Source organism: Cydia fagiglandana, chromosome 16 (assembly GCF_963556715.1).
Source record: "Cydia fagiglandana chromosome 16, ilCydFagi1.1, whole genome shotgun sequence".
In the NCBI taxonomy this organism is placed as follows: domain Eukaryota; kingdom Metazoa; phylum Arthropoda; class Insecta; order Lepidoptera; family Tortricidae; genus Cydia; species Cydia fagiglandana.
This window is the reverse complement of record NC_085947.1, coordinates 15,624,053-15,646,529: the sequence shown is the minus strand read 5'-3', so window position 1 is coordinate 15,646,529 and position 22,477 is coordinate 15,624,053. Positions and strand designations below refer to the sequence as shown.

General features: G+C 37.5%; 2 protein-coding genes and 1 long non-coding RNA gene across 3 annotated transcripts; 2 read left to right on the top strand and 1 right to left on the bottom strand.

The window, feature by feature from the left end:
• The first annotated feature begins 3,543 nt into the window (after window positions 1-3,543).
• LOC134672342 (uncharacterized) lies at window positions 3,544-4,004 on the top strand. The gene is made up of 2 exons (XR_010099323.1): window positions 3,544-3,733; window positions 3,782-4,004. It is a non-coding gene; the product is annotated as an uncharacterized LOC134672342 (long non-coding RNA).
• Window positions 4,005-4,452: 448 nt separating this feature from the next.
• LOC134672252 (uncharacterized) lies at window positions 4,453-4,944 on the top strand. The gene has a single exon (XM_063530151.1). It carries the CDS (start codon window positions 4,453-4,455, stop codon window positions 4,942-4,944), a length of 492 nt encoding a protein of 163 aa, XP_063386221.1.
• A 1,382-nt stretch (window positions 4,945-6,326) lies between these two features.
• On the bottom strand, window positions 6,327-13,057 carry LOC134672097 (eukaryotic translation initiation factor 3 subunit J). Its single transcript, XM_063530006.1, has 7 exons — window positions 12,728-13,057; window positions 12,571-12,656; window positions 12,342-12,446; window positions 10,581-10,722; window positions 9,819-9,983; window positions 9,099-9,238; window positions 6,327-7,960 (listed from the first exon to the last, which is right to left on the bottom strand). The coding sequence occupies exons 1-7, from the start codon at window positions 12,741-12,743 to the stop codon at window positions 7,898-7,900; spliced, it is 717 nt and encodes a 238-aa protein (XP_063386076.1). The 5' UTR covers window positions 12,744-13,057; the 3' UTR covers window positions 6,327-7,897.
• Window positions 13,058-22,477: the final 9,420 nt, after the last annotated feature.

The following is a 22,477-nucleotide window of genomic DNA, read 5'->3' as shown; positions in this document are numbered from 1 at the left end:
GCTATTTTAAAAATGCCATTTGTCAAAAAAGGACAACCATACTGTTGACAAGGTGAACTTCAAATCAAGTGTTTCCTTTTTTGATGCATCCAGGCTGTGTATGTGTGCGTAAAAACGTGTATGTGTGCTCTTTTAGGGATGTGAAAAGTCGATTTTAATTATGTTATATATCGATAAACGCTACACAGCGTAACGAAATAGCTATTAATTGAAGCTTCAATATCTTCGTTAAACATATACATAATTGAAATGCTAATGAATAATAAATATATTAGAATATAATAAAATATTTCAATTATTGCGGAACACATATCTTAGTAGGTATTTATGTATTTTAATTAAATATCTGAACTTTCCCTTGGTTCCCTGCTGGGGCGTGACGATAAAATTGTGATCTGATAACCACAATAAAGAATAAAAGCGTTTTTGTTCATTTTAGATATCGTCAAACCTTTGAAGTAAAATTAAAATTGTAAGAAATGTCGATAGTTTATCGATATGACTTTATCGACATGGCTACAGCAAGGTGGTGTTAAATGATGTTACACTAAACAAAAGTGGCAACAGTGACAGCTTGCTGAGACACCGTCTCTAAATATTATAAGTCTATGTAAGGATATTCCCAGTTGTTGCCACGCTCCTTTGCCACTAGAAAAAAAATGGGAAAGGATAAAGACCTGTCCAGACGAGAACAATTTTTCGCCAATCTGATTAAATTGTCCGACCAAATCAGGTGGTGCGGACGCAAACACCAATTTGGCCATTTTCGCCAATTTAAAATTTATGATGATATTTGAGCGCTCTAAAGAAATGCCCCCAAACGCGAATACTAGCGTCACAAATTGGTATTCTTGCGTCCGCACCCGCACCCCATTTTATTGGTAATATCGGTCATAATCGGCTGTTGAATTCGGCGAGCCAAATTGGCATTTGCGTCCGCCTTAGAATATTTAATACCTGCCTGATTAGATCGGACAATTTAATCATATTGTCGAAAAAATGTCCCCGTCTGGATACGCCTTAAATAGCCCTAGCCGCACACGTACGGAACTTTCCGTATGAAATGACATGTGCAAGCGAGACAGCGCTATGCATTTGTAAACCAGCCAAACTTGTTTGTTTGGGTTTGCCAAGGTTAACCCCAGTTAACCCGCCCGCACATGCACGGAATTTTCATTCGGTTTCCGTACGGAATGGAATGACAGGTGGGAACGAGACGTCGCTCTACAAATAGACCTGTATATTTCAGTGCTACAAATGAATAGCGCTGTCCCGTTCTCACCTGTCATTCCGTACGTGTGCTTCCAGGGAACTGGCCGATAAGCGACGCTTTCTATATAGTCAAACATTATCATGGCCGTATGTTATTACATTTGGCGTTGGCGGACAACGAATGACAGCAGATGAGTAGACATTGTGAATTATTATATTTTCGTTTAATCATTCGCATTTGAAAATATTTTGGACTGTTATTTTCCCATTATTCGTAATTTTGTGATTTGTTTGCAAAAGCCCTAATAGTTTGCGAACAAGATGTCCTATACTGGGTAAGTCAAAAATAAATACTAATCTAAAGGCCCCAGTACAGTAATGGGCCATTGCCAGCCAGTACAAGGGACGCAGCCATGCGGTAGAATGAGATAGCAGTATCACTTGCTCTCTCTAACGCATAAATGCGTCCCTTGGAATGACCGGCGATGGCCCATTGTGTACTGGGGCCTTAACATACTTAACAATTCATCTTTTTTAGAGATTAGACGTTGAAAATTTTGAAACAATGCGTTATTTTTTTTTTAATTTGTAGGTATACTTGGTCAAGCAAATCTTGTCCGTAGAAAAAGGCGCGAAATTCAAATTTTCTATGGGACGATTACAGAGATGTGAAAAATACTTTATAAAAAGTATTTAAATACAAAATACAAATACTTCCTTGATAATACTATTTCAAATGCAAAATACAAAATAGTTTTTGAATTTGTATTTAAATACAAAATACGAAATAGGTATTTTCAAAATACTTTTTAAAAATACAAATACTTGACGATAAAATGTACTCTGAGTAGTGAATACCTAGTCTGAATTAAAAAGTATTACTCGCAATTTCCGAGTTGAAAAGACTCTCTTTATTCTTTGATATCAATCCTCTATCTAAAGTGCAAAATTCTAGTTGTTTGCTCATATTAACCGATAGGATGTAAGTATGGATGATGGTTTTTAACGGCCAACTTTTAAAGCATTAATTTGTAATGTTTTACAGCTAGTATAATGCCTCTCGTTAGTGTGATGAAAACGTCTCGTTTGTGTTTCACCAGGGCAGAAAAGTTTGTTCTCCTCTTGCCTGCCTTGAAACCCTCGCAACACTCAAGATTTCACTTTTTTAAACACTCGCTACGCTTGTGGCCATGTGCGACGTTACTAAACAGATTCAACAGTTCCATGTTAAAAGAATGAGAGAGTTGCCAGGATTGTAACATCAAAAGAGATTGTAACCTCCTACCTACATTCTAGTACCTACCTAGTTACTATAAAGTATTTTCTATTTTGAAAATAGAAAATAGGTCCCAAAAACTATTTCAAATAAAATACAAAATAGTTTTCTTCAAAAAGTATTTAAATACAAAATACAAAATAGGTATTTTGTATTTGCATTTTTAAATACAAGTATTTCAAATAAGTCACATCTCTGGACGATTAAGTACCCTTCGCGTCTTCATTTTTTAAATTTGTCGCCTTTTTCTACTGACAAGATTTGCTTGACCAAGTATGTGGACCCTATAATGGACGTGGAACCAGTAATGGGACAAAAAAACATAATTCCTCTAAAATAAGTATCTAAAAGTAGTTTATAAACACTGGCTGTATTTTATCATAAATAAGAGTCCTAGAGCTGTTTCAGTTTGAAGTTTTATTAAATTTGGTTGTTTTTTAAGAAATTGGCGTCAACCTAAAAGTTGTCGTGTCAGTGAAAAAAAATACCACTATGAATTCTTAACAACTTCGCTAAGAGAGGTGAGTTAATTTATTAAATTTTAATTAATTAATACTTGATGAAAACTAGAATGTGTTTTGTTAATTGCATTTACCATGAGATAAGGTATACAACACACTATGTTGTGACTCCACAGATGTAAAAAAATAGTGGTTTTAGGCCCAATCCCATTATAGGAGCTGTAAAACTGCGTACCTCCTATGATGGGACAAATGACAGAATGATGCTTGCTATGCCATAATTTCATGTTTAAACAATACAGAAATAAAATGTAGTTAAGAAATATGTCAATAAGGAGGTATTCTCGGACTTCGGATGAATAAATATCGTTTTTCCAAACTTTTATTTAACTTGCCCTGTTAGTTAGTGTGGGTCCAATCTTGGCAGCTGAATTTGAGCCACTTTTCGATTTCCGATTCAGTTGAAATTTTGTGTAAGTACGTAATTAAGTATGCAAATCGGATGATTATGCAATATTATGATAACATGGACCTGATCTGATGATGGAGACAGGAGGTGGCCATGGGAACTTTATCGCATTAAACCCTAACTAATTCCTTTGGTCCGTTTTCATAACTATGGTTTTCGTAACTGGCTGCCAAAGAAGATTTATTTTTCCTGTTTCATAATTAATTATCAAACAAGAATTCACTTTCTGCTTTCGTAATCGAGTATTTTTTCTTCGTTCGTAATTAATTATCAAAACTTATTACTTTTTCTTTTTTCATAATTGGACATTTTCGTGTAAACTATTAAGAAATCGATCAAGAGATTGAAAGGGCAGTAGCAGAGTTAGTTGAAAACAAAATAACTACCGGGCACTGCGTTGAGATTATTGCTCCATTTATGTATTAGATTAGACTAAGAAGAATTATTACGAAGTGAAAATTATATTTTTTGTTAACGGAAGTTAGGTCATATTTTTCTTTTATTTTACTGTTCCTAAGGGTACTCTGTTTTAACAAGCTTTTGTATCTATACAAATCTAGAAAATTAAAGTAGATGATTTACAATATTCGTATTTTTATTTTCTCTAATTTACTGTAGGGATATCTATGTAGGTACATACTTTTATTGTATCTAAGTTTTGTTTTAATCAAAATTGGTACAGAAAGAGCCTGGATGTTGCTCTCTTCTCTTTTGTAGTCAATTTGCCCAGTCAGTCACTCACAGGGTAAATTGGCAACAAAAGGGGAACTTAACTTCCACAAAAAATATATCGAAGTTAATAACGAAACTCGAGTACTAAAAGAGTAATAAAATCTTGTTTGATAACTAATTACGAAGCAGCGAAAAATTCATATTTCGTAGCCTATCCAGGCGAAAACAGAAAAAAAAAATCTTATTTCATAACCAGTTACGAAACTCGATTACGAAACCGGAAAGTAAATTCTTGTTTGATAATTAATTATGAAATAGGAAAAATAAATCTTCTTTGGCAGCCAGTTACGAAAACCATAGTTATGAAAACGGACCAAAGGACAGAATTTACTGACTTCTATCTTTCCACTGGTGAAGGTGAAGAGAGAGTGGCGGTGCACAAAGCATTTTTAATTGCTCACAGTGATGTGTTTAAAGCAATGCTGCGAGGAAAGTGGAAAGAGACAGATCACGATGAAATAAAGATACAGGGGGTGACTATTGAAACACTTCAACAGCTAAAAGATTACATGTACATGGGCAGTGTACCCGAAGTTGGACTCCGCCCACTCTTGCTGGTTGCCAGGACGTACATGATGGAAGATCTTGAAAAACACTGCATTAGAAAACTGGCTGAGAAAGTTACTCCAGAAGAGTTATTTTTGCTCATTGAATTTGCTTGTGATAACCAGATTCCCGAGCTACCTTTTGCACTTCTGCAGATAACTCCAGACGCTGTTGTCAGTGGAGCGGCTAATATAAAAAAGGCAGTTTTGAAAAAAGAAGTTGAAAATACTGTTGATAATCAAGAATAGTTAATGTAATCTTCAAAATTAAAATGTGATTGAACTACCTATTATAGAATAATAAGTACCTTAAAATGTTATGTTCTTATGTTTGTTTCTAGGCATATGCATATTTTTTAAATTAAACTATCTATTATGAGGTCACCTACACTGTTTGCTGTGACTACAAATTACAGATTACATATAGGCATTACAGGATAATTGAATGTAAGCAAACAAAGTAATTTTTATATGGCTATTTTGTAAGACAATTTTATTAACAATTAAACTTATCTCGAGAAAGTATTTGTAATTTATTGTTTAACCCAGTTACAAAACTGCAAAGTATTGCAGTTGCCAGGTATTTACTATTGAGGACTGCATGCACTGCCAGTGTATAATTGACATAATTTAGTTTTGTACTATAAATAGAAGCGGGGCGATTAATTCACGAGCAAGCTTTATTCCAGAAAAGTATAATTCTAACATGATATTGTTGATATCTCATAAAAATCAGACATCTGTTCATATTTCAAACAGATAGAGAGAATCATAATACTTACTGTCTTTGTCTTAAATATGCTAGTACAGTAAAGGGCCAAAAAGAATGCACATCGAGCTTTAGAAAGAGGCAATCGGCTAATTTCGACTTCGTATAGCGATATCTGTGTCGCACACACCATGACGTTTGTTTTGTCAGTCATGGTTCAAATGCGAGAGAGTGCAGTCGCCTATCTAAGTCAATATATATATAGAGCTGCTAAAACCCCTATAAAATTAAATTTGTACTATGGCATCTATAGGGAAAAAAGGTAAGCCGTTACTCTACCAGTCACGCGAAATTATCCACAATGTTTATAAATATTTTTTATCTGAAGCCAACCAATTTAAAAAACATGAGGATGTTAATGTAAGTAATTATTTAGGTTCAACAGAGATTTGTCATTACAATATTACACTTTTTGTCGATCTTATATAAAATATATATTTATGAAGATTATTTTTCCCTGACAAGAACATAGCAATAATTAAAAATAGTTACATCGTGTTTTACAGCTCTATATATTTCACGTGAAATCAAAACAAAACAACAATAAAGTACTTAGTTCTAAATTCAAATTCTGATAAACGAATAACCTAATAATTGATGTACATGGAAATGAGCATTCGTTTGTATTCGGAAATGCGATGATTGCCGATGTGCATTCTTTTTGGCCCTTTACTGTACTAGACTAGCACCAAAGATATAGGGATGAGTATTAAGTTTTCTTTGTTCTTAGTTACTTACTAAAAAATTGTGTTTTCCAGACCATACAAACACAAGGCCTTTTAGATAATTCATATTCAGCCTGAAAATGGTCAATTTTGGTGAATTCAAACTTGAGGAAAATTATTCAAGAAATGAAACCAAATTATATCACAATAAAAAATTTAATATCTATATAACATAACATCGGACCATAACCGTTGAATGAAACGACTGTATATTATATTACAATATGTAAAATAATGGTTAGGCTATATGGCTTGCCAATTTCGATACCTGACGGCCATAAAAATAATTAATACTATAATTTTATTGTGAGTTAAAATAACGACTTATTTACAAGAGCACATTTTCATGACAGTACAATAAATAATGACGTGAAAATATCACTTCGAAGTTACAAAAATACAATACAAACGAAAGTTACCCCTGTCTAAGCCGTAAGGTTGGGGAGTTGTGTCATACAGATTACTTGGCGAGCACAGGCGAGTTTTAGGCGCATACAATCTACGATTCCTACCAATAGCAAGCAGTTGTGGCGCTTTATCAGTCCATCAAAGCTAACTGTGCGTTGTAACATTGTAAGGCGACTGCTAGTAGTTATTGACTACTCTTAACAATAAGACTTATATTGCCTTGTTTCTTTCTGCCTTTACTATGGAGGGGCTAATAATTATAGCAGTCACCCTAAACGTCATATTTCCATGGTAATTTGACCTTGTTCCGAGTCTAGAGGCAAAAAAAATTGAGAACACTATATAGTAGTTCATATTCCATATTTTAAAAAGAATGACACGCGTTCTACGAGTGGCTGCCATTCAAATATAGAATTTAAGTACTGTATAGAAGCTTCAAATTCCTTTGACGCTATGGTTCGTCCCAGCACCACCTGGTTAGTAAGAATCGTATAGTCAGCAGCAAAAGTGTCTAAGCGTGTCAGATGGCCAGAATATTCTGCCCACACGTTATTCCCTAGGCAATAAAGTTGTGTTCAGATCAATTTGCGGGCCGCTTAGCTTCTGCTGCGGACTGTGGACAAGCGTATAGGCTCATATAGGCGCGCGAGCTCGCATACGAGTTTAGTTACATTGCGGACTATTGAGGTTTCATCCAATGGGTTGGCCCGGTCGAAGTATATTTAGAGATGGCGTCAGCATGTTTTCCGGTCAATAGCTAAAATTGTGTCAAATTCTGGTTTTTTGTTTTAATGTTATGGCCTGGATGCCAGGCTAAATTACTTAGAACAATACTAGACGGGAAATCTATGCTGGTGCCATCTATGCAAACCATTGACAGTTGCCAACCCCATTCAGCCGACCGTTCAAATACCGCAACGTAATGAATATTGAATATACCTAGAGCTTTTTAGAGCTAGAACATTTTTATATATTTATCTTTGACTTGCTTTGCTTATCAATAACAGGCTTTTGCTATAAAAAGCTCCAGGTGTAGTAATGACTCGCATGCGAGTTCTCGCGCCGTCTAAAGGCCGTAACACACTATCGCACGGCACCGCAACCTTGGAGCGTCGCACCCAAGTGAGAGCGGGAAAGAAATATCTGTTTCTCGCTCTCACTTATGGGTGCGACGCACTAAGGTCGCGGCGCGGTGCGATAGTGTGTTACCACTTTGAGCACTAAAGGACATGGCATACGCGCGTGTGCTCGAGCAAGCAATGGGGACGGGCCAGGTATCAGGCTAAGTATAAGTATACGTTTACATGAAATCGTCGTAATCATCGTCGTAGTTGCCGTAGGCGTCGTATTGATTCAGGTGAGCCTGGAATAAGGAAAGTGACCATTTAGTTTTAAATGTACGTACCTATTTCAACTTAATCATATACGCAGAAGGATGTGATGTTAAAGCTAATATGACAGATGTGAATACATAAGAAATCTGACGGAGTGTCGTAGGGCGGTTATCACCTGGCCCTATGACGGTATGATAGGAACTCTTTGTGCTAAGCGTCATCTTTAGTAGGACTAATATATCGTCCTGTAGTAAGTTTAGGATCATTTTCTGTGTGATCAGAAATTGGGTTAAAAGCACGATCTTCATCACGTATTCGTCAGAAGACCGTCGTGGGTTATCATCATTTCACACAATTAACGAATTCAATTGATCGATCAAAAGCCGCAATGTAATAGGTATCAAACATCGTATGTGATTTGTTACAAGGTCTGCCTTATGGTATAACTACACAATACTACTAGGGTATGAACCCTAGGAGTACACAACTAGTTGAAAATTGGGCGGATTGTATGATAGTTCGGCACCATGTTATAGTCTTTCGACTTGTAGCTGGCCCTGAACGGCTACTTACTTGCAAAAAAGGGTCTTAATTATTCTAATTGGCACCCGAGCGCGGGCTAGTCCAACGCTCATAAAATCAGTTTAGGGTGCGCTCTCCAGATAACGCGCCTTTGTTACGCATCTCGATGACACATTTAAGACTGGTTCTGTAGCGTTCGACTCGCCGGCACTCAATAACCGTAAAAAGACCAAACACAACTTCGCAAAATATATTTCCATTAGTTAATTTTTAATCTTATTGAAATTTCCATAGGAGTTGTAATTCAATAACCGGTTAAAGTGACTGAGCGATTTTTATGCAGGTGGTAGCACGAGCGATTTTACTTAACAATAGACAAAGGACTAGCCGTTCGGGGCCAGCTACAAATCGAAAGACTATACTCGTAAGTACTGATATTCTTTATATACTAGTTAGCTAGTGGCTAGTTGCATCAACAAATGCCACAGCATGAATCTTCCCATACAATAAAAATTAGTGAACACAGTGACAGACGATTTGGTGCAACCCAGCCACCTCTCGAGGAAATTGCCGCGCGAAGCAGGTCGGTCTGTGTAGACCTGCCTTATAACTAACTTCACTAACGGAATGACTATGTTAACTTACATTGTCCCCTTCCACTTTTAATTTCGCTTTGCCCTTGCCCTTGTTGGGTTTCTTGCCCTTATCATTCTTCTCAGCTTTCTGCTTCTCGATGTACAGGTTGTCCACGGTCAGCTTTATCCTCTTTATGTCCAGAGATGACACTGGAAATGAAAAAAGGTTTTGAAAACATCGAATTTAAACTGTCATGAGTCATACTAGGACCGCTTCGAGCGTCATCTTGATAGCTTCGTGATTAATTCCTTTGTTTGTTGCTCTAAAGTCTAAAGTGTAATATCGATAGCTTATTATACTGTAAAAGTGTACACTAATTTGGTAGTGTGCAGTGAATGGAGAATTAATCTTGAAATGCCTTTAGCCACCATTTTAGAGTCAATGGCCGGTAGTCCACGTGCTACTTGTAAAGTCCAGCTATCGGTTAACAAGAGCTAATAAAATCACCAATCAGAGGCGTTGAACGTGCGTTGTCGGCCTTTGAGGGAGTACGCCTGTTATCTTAAATGTTTGAAGGTAATTTCGGTCCGGAAAACCGAAGGCAAAAGTTCATTTCACAGTTTAGCTGTCTTCTTCCTTGTCGTATCCTCATGGCTGAGGGACGTGACGAATGTGGACGGACACTCTTCACCAGTGCTCACCAAGCCGCTTGGGCTCAGTGCATGCTAGCCTGCAATGTGGCGATTAGATGTGCGAGGCAGGAAGTGTTGTGTTAGAAGTTGGACTCACTTTGAACAACAATATTCTTAACAAGCTCATCGGCAAACTCGGGGAACTCCTCCCTGGCCTTATACAGGGTGATCTTCTTGACGAGCAGCTCCGCAAACTCTGTGAACTCCTCCTTGGTGGTCGGGTTGAAGCTGTCTAGCTTTCCGACATTGGCTTCTGTGATTCCTGTGGGAAATAAAAATACATCACTACACCTTATAAAACAAAGTCCCCCGCTGCGTCTCTGTGTTTATATGTTCGCGATAAACTTTAAAACTATAGAACGGATTTTAATTTTAGTTTTCACCAATCGAAAGAGTGATTCTTCGAGAAGGTTTAGGGGTGTAATTTTGCTAAAGTTTTGTGTGACTCGTGCGAAGCTGGGGCAGGTCGCTAGTAAGTAATATTATTTAGTTTAGGGTTACAAGAACATTGTCAGGATTATGAACATGGTGTAATAAACAGCAGTTGTAAATCATCCTGTTTTTGAACCATTTTAGTCTTGTGTAAAATGAGATTTATTTGTAGACAATGAGGGTAGGTTTTGAACTTTGTGTACAAAGTGAGGTAGTTATGAAAAGGCAGTCTTAACGCGAACCTGTAGGGCTAAGATGGTCGGCTCTTTATCATTTGTCACCATGCCTGTCACGTTCTAACCAATATGTAAGTGGTAAAGTGACACATGGCATGACAGGTGATATAAATGCGACCATTATACGCCGCCTGGACCAGTGCATGTGTGCTTGGAGCCCTAAAAGCTGTGATTTACATTAAAAAGTTTACCAAATGTCTCCATAGCCAGACGGAGATCAGATTCCTCTTGCAGCTTCTGTCTCTTGAGCTTCTCCACTAACTTCTGTTCGGGCGTCATCTCCGCCTCCACTTTCTCGGCGGCCAGGCGCTCGGCCTTCTCGCGTTCCAGACGCTGGAAAATATTATATTAAAACGTCAGGAGCATTCAAAGCTGACAACCAGGTTAACTGAATATAATGTAAGTAGCAGATGAGGTACCTATCAAAGCAAGTTAACTAAAGGCATTTACGCAAGCAGGACTTAATATGCCTACATGTAAGCAACGCCTACATTTTTCTTCTATGTTTATGGCAAATGTAATTTCTATTTGAGGAGAAAAAGAAAAGACCAAATCAAAAAGAACAGACTTAATCTAGATTATTCTTGATTATAGAAATACTAGGTAAATTATTGTTTTTCTTTGACATGTCTACTTTCAATAGAAAATGTATCTTCATTTACATTCATATGGTCATAATAACAATGATTACCTAACTAATCAAAGATTATGAAACCAATTGAAGTAATAATGGACAAATTAGTAGATAATAATAGATCCTTAAGTTGTCATTACAAAATGATATTACTTAATGTGCATAACCTGATAACATTGAATTGAACACTGTATGTGTATTGTCATCAACAACTTTATCATTAAATTAAATACTTTAATTGGGTTGAAGTGCACTTTTTGTCCAGTTATGATAAGTGCATAATCCTACTAGTATTAAGGAGTCTCCATATTGCGCGGCAAACTATCGAACATTGGCTCGCGAGGCAGCCGCGCGCAATGGATACCGGGTTGGCTCGCGAGCCAACGCGATCTGATCGAGTATCCATTGCGCGCGGCTGCCTCGCGAGCCAATGTTCGATAGTTTGCCGCGCAATATGGAGACACTCCTTTATAAATGTGAGAGTTTGTATGTTTTTATATTTGGTTAAAATTTCTCCCTCTCATATACTAGGCTGAAAAAATTTGGCTGTTTCATACACTTTGGCTGGTCCATGTTCTATGAGAGGGTAATTTATTTTCGCGATTTCGGGGTCGGTCCCATAGTAAAAGTTGCTCAGTATAATCCCAAAACCTCCCTGGCAACGGGAATGCAGTAATTTTTTTGCCATTGTGTATACCTTGGAATAATCTTGGATTTTGTTGCTAAGTTTCACAGTATTTAATCAAAATATGAATATTAATGTCGTAATATGGAATAATAGCAAGACATAGTAATTATTCAACTGCTAGAGAAAGTAGACTGTAATACTAGGCCAGGATAATAAAACTGGTTACTAATTAATAGAAAGTCAATCTGTGGACCTATTGGTTGTCTAGAAACAAGGCAACTAGATTAGGCTTGATGTATATTTTTACATGAAAATGTATGTGTATTTAACATGTGGGAGCTTTGTGTTAGATATGCCACCATTATCAGGTTAATCAACTTTAGTAAGGCCGACTTGCACCATCCCACTAACCCGGGGTTAAGCAGTTAAACCGTAAAACCAGTGTCAAATTGTACTGGTAACCATGGTAACTCCAGGTTTAACCGGTTCACCCCGGGTTCGTGGAATGGTGCAAATAGGCCTAAGTAGGTAAGACATAATGATTGTAACCCTATGTTTGCAAAACTTCCGCACAGCAAGAAAGAAATTGTTATTGTTTTAAAGTGAAGGAACATTGCCTACATATTTACAACACATTTTATGACCATATGGGCAATGAATGTACATTATGACAGATATAAGGCCACTCACCTCTTTCTCAGCTATTTTGTCCGCAATTTTCTTCTTGGGCTTAGGTGGCGGCGGCGGCAGTTTCTCTTCGTCCTTTTTTTCCTCCTCCTCGTCCTCCCAGCTCTCCTGCAAACCCCCAGACCCAACACGTAAGCAACCATATTGAGGTTATACACAAAATTCTCTCGAAAACTCATCAGAAACACAAGTTTTGTGTCACTATAAACAATTTGGCAGTGTCAACTGTTACCTTGACGGTCTCTTCCTCGTCCTCGCCCTCCCATTTATTCGAAGATGTCAACGTGGTCGGCAATTTGGGCTCGAAATTTTCCGCATCTGCAAATAACCACACAATGACACACCGCTACAGCGAAAATCAATAAATCAACGCATTCTCGGATCCTTACCCCACGACTCCTCCATGATTGCGGACACTAAATAGCACCAATTTAATTTTGTTACTCGTTTCACGTGAAGACTAAATCAGAGACAGCGAAATGACTCGCTGCAATACTTTTTATCACAAGATGTCTCCAGGGTCGACACTGAATTTTATAACGATATTCACTAGCGAATTTTGTCAAACGTTCGACGCTTTTCTACTATGACAACGACCGGATTGAGAAACGATGAAGAAATGACATAATTTTGGCGAATTCCCAAAGAAAACAGAATCAGAATTTGATAAGCAAAAATATGACTCCATTGCAGACAGTAATTTCCGAAGCACTAAAAAAATCCAATATGGCCGTCCGTCACAATGTTGCCAGTGTTATAAAAGAAATTCATTAAACAATCGATTATTCAGGTATCGATACTGACATACGAGGTATATGCAACCTTCTTAACGTTGTATTCATGCCCTTAAATAGGGAATATTACACAAAACTCAACTCACACACGACAATCGAAAGTTCGGTTTCTGCCTCTCTATCACTCTTACAAATTCGATCGATAGAGAGGCAGATAACGAAATTTTGATTTTCGCGATTCGCGGTAGGCCACTTGTAAACAAACCGCCTTGGTGCATAATTGTCATAGTAAAAACTTGTCAAAAACTGTTTATGGCGTAGTATGTATAAGTTACTCTATGGTTTACTAAACAAATTAGTCAAAAGAGTCGGCATTCTCGAACAATCCTCGAACCGAATTATGAACGTACATATCCCAACACACCAAATACAGGCTTAAAGATCTCGCATCCAGGCCATAATTGTTAAAAAAAAAACCACACACAATACTACCAACACAAAAAAAACAACGCTAGGGCTCGACACTTCCAGTACCTACTGTTTATCGATATCGATAAATGTGCGATACGTGCTGCTGTATTTACCTACTGTACTACTGTAACAGTACATTTTGAGAATCACGTGGATTAATAAAATAAAAGAATTATATACAGGGTGTAATTTTTTACGTGATACAAAATATGTTTTTCTAACTCCATAAACAACTAGCAATTGAATGCTCCTACTCTCGTTGAAATCAGACAATTTTATTTTTAATTTTTTTATTTTTTTTCGTGATATTTTTTGTACTTTTAAAGGATATTATGATATTAAAACAGCTTTATAAGATATTTAAAATGTAAAGTGAACTAAATTACTTTTCAAAGTAGCATAAATCACAAAAAATGTTTAATGACTTGTGATTTACGCTACTTTGAAAAGTAATTTAGTTCACTTTACATTTTAAAGCTGTTTTAATATCATAATATCCTTTAAAAGTACAAAAAATATCACGAAAAAAAATAAAAAAATTAAAAATAAAATTGTCTGATTTCAACGAGAGTAGGAGCATTCAATTGCTAGTTGTTTATGGAGTTAGAAAAACATATTTTGTATCACGTAAAAAATTAATAAACAAATTTATTTTACATGATAAAAATAACATAGTTTATTATTCAAGTAGGCATATTACAATATGCTGAATTCGCGCGCATTCTTTTTTAATCTGGTCCCTTTTTATTTAAGGCACTGGATGGAGAATGATTTCCACAAATGAACTTGTTTCCATTCAGCTTTTGAATAGGTAAATAAATACGCCAAATTCTCATTTCCTTTTCCTCAGCTTTGCCCATAATCGACATCTGAAATAAAGAGATTATCGATAAAATTGGTCGTACACTATTCGTGTCATAGGTTACTTAGACTTTTTTACTTAAAAATCATAGATATAAACTATGGATGAGCGCATGCATACGAATTGCCTGTTGCGATCTTCATGTCAGCAAAAAAGCGCCATCTGTTACACACTGCGTACAACTACGTAAGCTCGACGCTCGACGCTCGACGCGATAACTTTGTATGGGCGTACAAGGCTTGTTAAGTTCATTCGCGGTTTATATCACAGGAGCGTCGAACTCCTCGCGATAAACTTAAAAGCTACTGAACGGATTTTCATACTGTTTCACCTATCAATAATTCTTGATAATGGAAGGTTTTGGTGTATAATTTGCTAATAATGTAGAAAAATATGGAATAGCATGAGTCCGTGGTCCGGGTTTAAAATAAGGGTCATTACGTTGACGTCGAATAATACGGCTCCAAATTTGATTTCGTGTTGGATCAAAAGGATTAATTACATGTCAAGATTTGTTACATAATATTGGATGAAATTTAACTAAATGTAAAGTATGTAATCAGTTCAAATACAAATGTCAATCAGAATAATATTAAAAATCATAAAAATGTATCTTAGATTGTATGTATGTATAAACTCTTTATTGTACAAAACACAAATTTATGGCGCAGGATAGGCAGTACAAAGGCGAACTTCTCCCTCTAAGTTTCCGTTATTCTACGTTATTTTGTGATGTCATTATCGTCTCAGGCGGCAATGCAATATTTTAAACATTCGCGCCGTGCGGTGTGCCGCCCTGTGTAAGCCGGCTCTGTCAAGGTCAACAAGTTGGCCGAGCTACTAGCTACAGTCCGATAAGTACATCCCGCGCTTTCGCGCGTAAAATGCGGCGAACAACTTTTTCTATCAGTTTCTTGCTTGCAAAACAGGTAGAGTAAAAAAGAAGGAATCTATACAGCGATACAAACATGATGCAAAAATATAAGTAGGCAATTAAAAGTAATAAATACAGCGATGTGAATTAATCGGTGTTTGAAAATGCGCGCTTTGTTTCTAGCGCTTACCTATTAAACATTTTTGAGTTTTACCTACATTTAATTAAAAACTTATACCTGACAAGAATTAATATAAATACCGAAATTAAAGTGCGTATAGGTCCCTAAGTCAACGAATAAAACAATAACAAATACTTGATCTTGTTATTTTGAATGTTTTTAATAATTATGTAAAACAAAACGGGAACAAACTCTGTAAAACAGACAATAGGTACTTTAATTTCAGTAATTATATCCGGTAGGTAATCAACTAATCATATTTAAGTAAATTTACCTATACAAATTACGCATTATGCATTTCTACTTCATAATAACTTCCAAAGAGGAATGACGTCCTTACAAGGTTAATGTATTAGGGCTATGACGTACGAGCGAACATCAGTACCGCGTGAGAATGAAATAAAATTATCGTTTAAAATTGGGTTTAAGCAATAAATAAACGTAATTGGAAATTACTTACCGATGATATGAGATCCCATCTTTTTTCTTACACTTCCGGTAATGGTTTTTGCACCCTTTTACAACGCAATGAGGCATTTTTATGTTATGCTGCGTGACAACTTTCTACTGCGCAACTCGCCACACGACTGAGCGCCGTGGTGTGATAAATGCGATTATCACACCCATGTAGCGGCCCCTTTTCAGTGCTCGTTAACCGCGTCCTTACGAAGTAATATATATGTCAATGGAACTAACATTTTAAACTTTTTAAGGCAATCAAACCTTTGACCAGTCTTGTAAAAAGTAAACAAACTTCTGTCAATGTATATTTTTATTAACAAAAACCGCAAGTTTTATGTATAAAATATTTTCAAAACACGATAAAACCGTACATAAAACCACAAGGAAAATTATATTTAACATTGTTCGGTTTTGTCAGCGAGAAGAAAACGGCTAAAAGCCGACTATCGACTTACAAAAAGTCGCGGAACGTGTTTCCGCTATTCGCGGGTATTGATGTTGTATTTAATATTAAATAATTACCTACCCTAAGTAACTTGTCTCCGGTACATAATCGGTAAGTATATTCATTCAAAATATATTAATTTTCATAAATATGCAGGTCATTCATGATCTTTAAAATAACTTAGAAATAGTCTTGATACTTGCCATTTTATGCATATTTATATGTAATTTCTTTTTCAGGATTGTGCAAAAGTAAGTAAGTAAGTAAGTAAATATTCTTTATTGCACCAATAACCATACATCTTACATACATGTAACATACATCTACATCTTAAAGTACCTACGGTATCTCGAATAAAAGACCGCTAAGTAGGTGATATGCAAGAATTCGTAATCTACGTGCCGGATTCAAGCACATCCAGTTCAGATGAAGATAGTTCTATGAGTGTCCCTGGTTGTTTTGAAGCTAGCTCAAACATAAGTGACGTTGAATATTTTAATTCAGACTTCGATTACAAAGAATGAAACTTTTTCTAATAAAATATTTCTTTATTTGTAAGTTCGTTTACTAGGTTCTGAATAACACTTTTTCTAATAAAATATTTCTTTATTTGTAGGTTCTGTTAGTTACGAAATTATTATTTCATATTTAGCAGTGACTTTTCGGCGAAGTAAAATATCGTGAGATGAGAAAACCGGACATATCCCAATAAGGCTTACCTACTTATGCACTATTTTTATTAATATTCATATTTATTATTAATAATGTACACAAACATTACAAGTCAAGTTTACAATGGGTGAAATATATCCCAGATAAAATTACAGTTCTATTGCCCAATTTCTACCCGATCTACCCGGTTTTAAGAGTGCTATTACATTTCGGGGTTGAGCGAGTTTAGGTATTTTACGCGCTGCGGCAGGCCGTGCGAGCTCAGTATTCCGATCCCTTCTACCACACTCGCACTACCATGATGGATTAAACATTCTTGATCCTTCGCGAAGCATATTGAAATCAACCATAACAACACTAACTGTACTTAACTTATAAAGTCCTAAAACTGTTATTTGGTAAGTACGAAAATACTAAATGCAGTGCAAATGTACATAGGGGCTGTTCATAAATTACGTCATCTATTTTTGACCCCCCCCCATCCCTCAAATCATCCAAAAATCATGCTTCGGATGACTCTGTTTCCTCCTACGTCATGCTACCATCATCCGATGTCCAGACCCCCTCCCCCCCTCCTCCCATTTGAAACGACGTAATTTATGAATAGCCCCATACTCGTACTTATGAACGTGTATTACTCGAAAGAAATTATAGGTACTCGCTTATTTACAAGAAACAAGTTACAAGAAACTGAAGATACACAGGGTCTGACGATGGAGCTGGAAGGTGGCCACGGGTACCAGTCTATCATGTAACTAAACCACTTCGTGTTTGGGCTCGTTTGATTCGTCTCAACAAGATCTTTGACACAAGACAGTACTCAGGGTCTGATGATGGAGCTGGAAGGTGGTCACCATTACCAATCAACCATACAACTAAACCACATCGTGTTTAGGCTCGTTTTATTCATCTCAACAAGATCTTTGACACTATATAGGTGATACTCAGAGTCTGATGATGGAGCTGGAAGTTGGTTACCGGTACCAATCAACCATGCAACTAAACCACTTCATGTTTAGGCTCGTTTGACTAGTCTCAACAAGATCTTTGACACTAGGTGATACTCAGAGTCTGATGAAGGAGCCGGAAGGTGGTCACCGGTACCAATCAACCATGCAACTAAACCACTTCATGTTTAGGCTCGTTTGATTAGTCTCAACAAGATCTTTGACACTAGGTGATACTCAGAGTCTGATGATGGAGCTGGAAGGTGGTCACCGGTACCAATCAACCATGCAACTAAACCACTTCGTGTTTAGGCTCGTTTGATTCGTCTCAACAAGATCTTTGACACTAGGTGATAAACCAAACACGAAGCCAAAACAAGAAGTGGTTCAGTTATGTGATAGACTGGTACCCGTCGCGACCTTCGAGCTCCATCATCAGACCCTGAGTAGTATCTTGTGTCAAAGATCTTGTTGCGACGAATCAAACGAGCCCAAACACGAAGTGGTTCAGTTACATGGTAGACTGGTACCCGTGGCCACAGTCCAGCTCCATCATCAGACCCTGAGTACTAACTTGTGTCCAAGGTCTTGTTGAGAGGAATCAAACGAGCCCAAACATGAAGTGGTTCAGTTACATGATAGCAGTGTTGGCAAAAAATCAATTCGAATTGACGATTGAGAACTGACCGATCAATTCGAATTGACGATTGACGAAACTAATTCTAAATCTACTGATTGAAGATTGACGATTACTAATCGTTAATTCGAATTGATCGGTCAATCCTCAATCGTCAATTCGGATTGACGATTACTTTGTATGTACCTACCTAATGTCCTTTTTATTTAGGCCATTTTTGTGAAACTGACCAAATGCGTTCAAAAGCGGTGTCTGAGTTTACCAAAGGTTCCGAAACATGTTTCCGATGGCTATATGAAGGATGTCCTTTTTGGAACATTTTCGGGACTTTCCTTGAAATTAACCGATAGCGTTCAAAATCGATATCTGAGGTGCTCAAAGGTTTCGAAACTTGTTTCCGAGGGAAATATTGAGAGATGTCCTTTTTTGGGACATTTCTAGAAATTACCCGATTGCGTTTAAAATCGATATCTGAGGTAAACAGAGGTTTCTAAACATTTTTTCAACTGCAATATTGAAAGGTGTCCTGTTTTGGGACATTTTAGTGACATTCTTTGTATCTGACCCTGACCCTGTGTATCTTCAGTGTCAAAGATCTTGTTGAGACGAATAAGACGATCCTAAACACGAAGTGGTTTAGTTGCATGGTTGATTGGTACCGGTGACCACCTTCCAGCTCCATCATCAGACCCTGAGTACTATCTTGTGTCAAAGATCTTGTTGAGACGAATCAAACGAGCCCAAACACGAAATGGTTTAGTTGCATGGTTGATTAGTACCGGTGACCACCTTCCGGCTCCATCATCAGACCCTGAGTACTATCTTGTGTCAAAGATCTTGTTGAGACGAATCAAACGAGCCCAAGCACGAAGTGGTTTAGTTGCATGGTTGACTGGTACTGGTGACCACCTTCCGGCTCCATCATCAGACCCTGAGTACTATCTTGTGTCAAAGATCTTGTTGAGACGAATCAAACGAGCCCAAACACGAAATGGTTTAGTTGCATGGTTGATTAGTACCGGTGACCACATTCCGGCTCCATCATCAGACCCTGAGTACTATCTTGTGTCAAAGATCTTGTTGAGACGAATCAAACGAGCCCAAACACGAAGTGGTTTAGTTGCATGGTTGATTGGTACCGGTGACCACCTTTCGGCTCCATCATCAGACCCTGAGTACTATCTTGTGTCAAAGATCTTGTTGAGACGAATCAAACGAGCCCAAACACGAAGTGGTTTAGTTGCATGGTAGATTGGTACCGGTGACCACCTTCCGGCTCCATCATCAGACCCTGAGTACTATCTTGTGTCAAAGATCTTGTTGAGACGAATCAAACGAGCCCAAACACGAAATGGTTTAGTTGCATGGTTGATTAGTACCGGTGACCACATTCCGGCTCCATCATCAGACCCTGAGTACTATCTTGTGTCAAAGATCTTGTTGAGATGAATCAAACGAGCCCAAACACGAAATGGTTTAGTTGCATGGTTGCTTAGTACCGGTGACCACATTCCGGCTCCATCATCAGACCCTGAGTACTATCTTGTGTCAAAGATCTTGTTGAGATGAATCAAACGAGCCCAAACACGAAGTGGTTTAGTTGCATGGTTGATTGGTACCGGTGACCACCTTTCGGCTCCATCATCAGACCCTGAGTACTATTTTGTGTCAAAGATCTTGTTAAGACGAATAAAACGAGCCTAAACACGAAGTGGTTTAGTTGCATGGTTGATTGGTACCGGTGACCACCTTCCGGCTCCATCATCAGACCCTGAGTACTATCTTGTGTCAAAGATCTTGTTGAGACGAATAAAACGAGCCTAAACACGAAGTGGTTTAGTTGCATGGTTGATTGGTACCGGTGACCACCTTCCAGCTCCATCATCAGACCCTGAGTACTATCTTGTGTCAAAGATCTTGTTGAGACGAATCAAACGAGCCCAAGCACGAAGTGGTTTAGTTGCATGGTTGACTGGTACTGGTGACCACCTTCCGGCTCCATCATCAGACCCTGAGTACTATCTTAAGTCAAAGATCTTGTTGAGCCGAATCAAACGTGCCCAAACACGAAGTGGTTTAGTTGCATGGTTGATTGGTACCGGTGACCACCTTCCGGCTCCATCATCAGACCCTGAGTACTATCTTGTGTCAAAGATCTTGTTGAGATGAATAAAACGAGCCTAAACACAAAGTGGTTTAGTTGCATGGTTGATTGGTACCGGTGACCACCTTCCGGCTCCATCATCAGACCCTGAGTACTATCTTGAGTCAAATAAATACATATAGAATGTCAGGTCGTTTCAAATATTTTTAATCCTGTCCGGTAGTTTATTAAACTGGTATTAAAAATTATAATACTATAAAAACAGTGCTAGGATCAAAGTCTCTCGTTGCGGTTTACACGCACACAGTATAGCGTTTTACACGGCGCCCGCCGCACACAATGATAAAAAACCTCGTCGTCGACGTTGAAAATGTGCGGAGCCGACCGACACACGTCCTGCCTGTACAAGCTCTGCCGCGGCACTGAGCTGGCGAGCGCGCGTCATCGGTAATATAGAGTAGTTTTCAAAAAATTGTCAAACAATTATAGTAGAATTTCATAAACACTAATGTATACCAACAGTATAAGCAAACGTTGCAGATTGCTTGAGTATGAAAATGACTTCGATATTAAGTAGATTTTCGTAGAAATTGACACTTGTTTCGGAGAGAAAATTGAGTTCGTTTTACTTTGATTTTCTCTTTCTCAAAGGTATGTAGGAAAAATATCGTTTGATATGCCTAAAGTACAGGGTATTAGTAATACAAAATAGCCAGGTTTAGCAGAGTAAACTTCTCAACATTTCCAAATAAGAGCTTGCCGTTCAGTGCTTCACGCGGTTTTTCGGAAACGACCATCAGAAAAAAATTCATTACTAATTTAATAAGTCCTTTTTCTAATATTTACAACGATATTTAAAAAGATAAGAAGACGCTTTTACTGGAACAAGTACTCATTGTTTCTAATAATGAGCACAAAGTCCTGAATTTCGTCGACTAGTATCATCAATTTTGCATTATTTCGACTTTTCTTGTAAGAGCGCTCTTAATAACTGTTGGACTGCACAGATTAGGCAGTACATAAATGAGACTCTATCTTGTTTGGTACTAAAATTACAGTTGTATTGGGCAGATTCTTTACTAGTTTTAGCAGTTTTTTCAATCGCAGTCACTTTTTAGTATCTGAAATATAAAAACAAGTGTGTTTTAAAAAGAAAACTAGTGCCTGCGCTAAATGCGCTGCGAGCCGACACCACCACCAGGCTCCGTTTAGTAAGCCGTGGTAAAAAACCGGAACAAAAGGGATTCAAGTATCATGACCTTTAGTGTCGTACTATAATCACGTGACCAGTGTTGTCAGCATAGCAAAAACCATAAAATAGCACTGGCGCGCCCTCAAATCCCACGACTCTTCTCTTTCCGCACAGACTCTATTTCCACGTATTCAAATGACGTTTGACGTTTTACTACCAATCATACCAACCTAAAGAAAAGTAAGTATAATACGTCTATGTTAAAAGCAAGTATGGTATGTGCCACCAAAATGCAACAGCAGTCATTTTAATTCGATAAGATTATTTCTATGCTTCAATGTTGGTAACAAGTGCTTTCTTAATTTATCAAAGTATGGGGTGTCGATGGGCTGAAATTAGTGCTGCACTCTGGCGGCCACACTGACGGCAAAACATTGCAGTAATACTACGTATTAAAAAACCTGGGCTAAAACAGGAACAAGGGTTCATAAATAAAAACTTTTCATTCTTTTATTTATTTATACCTACAGAGGCAATATTTTTAATTGCAGTTCTAAG